The sequence below is a fragment of the Elephantulus edwardii genome, unplaced genomic scaffold (assembly GCF_000299155.1).
Source record: "Elephantulus edwardii isolate Elephantulus edwardi_28Jun2011 unplaced genomic scaffold, EleEdw1.0 scaffold00529, whole genome shotgun sequence".
NCBI classification, from domain to species: Eukaryota; Metazoa; Chordata; class Mammalia; order Macroscelidea; family Macroscelididae; genus Elephantulus; species Elephantulus edwardii.
In genome coordinates this window covers 372678-375068 of record NW_006400279.1, presented here as the reverse complement: position 1 = coordinate 375068, position 2391 = coordinate 372678, and the positions used below count along the sequence as shown (strand labels likewise).

At 50.4% G+C, this 2391-nt stretch overlaps 1 protein-coding gene across 1 annotated transcript in view; it reads right to left on the bottom strand.

Moving 5' to 3' along the window:
- The window catches only part of ARSD (arylsulfatase D), a 23022-nt gene that overhangs the window by 12297 nt on the left and 8334 nt on the right, over positions 1-2391 (bottom strand). Inside the window, exon 5 of the mRNA XM_006903184.1 lies at positions 912-1335. Within this exon, the coding sequence (XP_006903246.1) occupies positions 912-1335 (424 nt within the window). The remainder of the gene's footprint in view (positions 1-911; positions 1336-2391) is intronic.

Below are 2391 nucleotides of genomic sequence, written 5' to 3'. Positions count from 1 at the left end.
TTAAAAAAACAGGTTGTTAAGTGCTATTTGATAGCTTTGAATATCTGATATGTTATAATTATTCTTTGATATATTTTAACTATTTTGGTTGTTGTTATACATTCAGCAGACTCAAACTGAGAGCAAAAAGGCAAGAAGGCATCTAACTCAGTGCTCTTTGATATGTTCTAATTAACCTTGCGTAGTCTGCTGTAACTATCTTTCTAGACATTTTAAGTATGCTGGGTTGTGACAGTTATACATTCAGGAGGCTCAGACTCCCTTCAAAATTGCAAGTCGTTAAATGCTATTGGATATATAGAATTACCCTTTTATTATTTGTTGGGTGTGTAACCATCAAATCGGATCCGACTGGCACAGGAGGAGACTGCCCCTCCTTCTCCAGCAGAGCGTCTGGTGGACTCAAACCACGTACCTCTGGGATTGCAGTGCAGCTTCTTGCCACGAGGCCACCAGAGCTCCTTTATAATTACCCTTTGATACGTGGTAATCGTTCTTTGATGCATTATCCTGATCCTGCTGGTGGTTCTACCTTCAACGGGCCGGGACTCAGAGCCCAAGGGCCATTAGCTAAATGCTGCCTGATGCATTATAAATATTCTCATTTTTGGTTGTTACAACGGTTGTCACTTGGCCTCCCAGCTCCTCTAGGTTCAGGACAACTGAACCCTTGCCCAGTGCTGCAGCTCATTTGGCCATTGGTCAGCTGAGCCCAGCGTGGGGACCATCAGAGCATCCATCTAAATGCCCACTGTACAACAGTCTTAGTGACCAAGTGATTTCTGACTCTCAGTGACCCTGCAGACTGTCTCGGCTTTCTTCCTGGGAGCACCTCATGGATTTGAACGGCCAGCCTTTGGCTTGACCACCTTGAGCCTTCAGCACTGTGCCCCAAAGGGCTGTGTTTGTACCTTTCTATGAAGCTGACCGCCTCCTTCAACATCCGCCCGGCTGCCCTCTCCAGGTCCATGGGCTGCTCTGTGACAGCTTGGTTTCTCATCACCAGGCAGTTCCAGCGTCGCACGTACCCAAAGCTGGAGTACCAGGACAAGAAGAACAGGCCGGCCAGCGCAGCCAGGCCCAGCACGGCCTTCCAGGGCAGGGGGACAGCGCCCCAGGCCCTGCCCGCTGCCAGGGTCAGCACCCCCACAGCCAAAGCCTGCGTCCACAGCCAGAGCTGGGCCCTCAGGGCTCCGTCCACCTCCGGTGGCCGGTCAGGGTGGCAGTCATTGACCAGAGTGAAGGGCATGCCGTAGAAATAGTCAAATCCATGGCCTAGAGGGTGGTGGCAGAAATCTCCACGAGACACACAGTTCACACCTTGGTGCCACTTGCCTGCAGAGGGGTGGGAAAAACACAGGAGAAGGTTCAAGGTAGGACGGCATCCTGGGCACAAGGTAGATGACCACAGGATGAGATGGATTTGGAGAGGGCAAGATTTTCACCCATCAGAACAGGCAGTGTGCAAGCCCAGGAGGTCAGTCCATGTGGTGGTCTGCTGATGGCCAGGTGGGTGGTTCGAATCCACAGGTGACACAATAGCCTCGTCCTGGGAAGACGGACAGGCTTAGAACCTTGGGAAGATGGACAGGCTTGGAACCTCGGTGGGGAGGGCTGAGATCTATCAAGAATGACCGGACTGTGCTGGGTTTGCAGGGGTGAGTGGTTGGTGTGGGGCAGGTGGGCAGCAGAAGAACAGAGAGGCCTTGGAGCGGTGGTGTTGAAGAAGAGGACTGAATATTCCATGGACGGTCAAGAGAACAAATAAATAGATCATGCAGTTAGGGTGCTGCTTGGAGGACAGGATTTGGTCTCACTTATTTGTGGGCCTGTGGTCAGGAGGGGTCAGTCTTTGCAGAAGGACATCCAATTGGGGAAGGTGGATGGTCAGAGAGAGAGGGGAAGACCCTCGATGAGCTGGATGGACACAGTGACCGGAGCCATGGGCTTGAGCCGCCTAGGACAGGATTCAGATGTGGTGTTCTTCCAAGGATGGTGACACGTTACAGTTGAAGGCATTTAACGACAATAGCACTGGTCAGCATAAGGAACTCTGGTGGCCTAGGGTTTAACGAGTTGCCCTCTTGACCCAATGGCCGGCGGGCAGTTCAAATCTACCAGCTGCAAGAGAAAAAAAAAAGGGGCCATCTCCTCCCGTGCACGTTATAGCCTCTGGAAACCCAATGGACGGTCAGCGAGCCGTCGGCAGTGACTCCACAACATTGAGTTAGTTGTGTGACTTGAGCTGCATGGTTGTTGAGAGAGTGTGTGTTGAAATCCACCCAACAGTGCTTGGCAAGAACGGGCTGGCTAATAAAAAAATTACTAACAATGTTAAAATTATGTTAATAATTTATTAAAAATGTTAAAATTATTTTAATGATGATAATT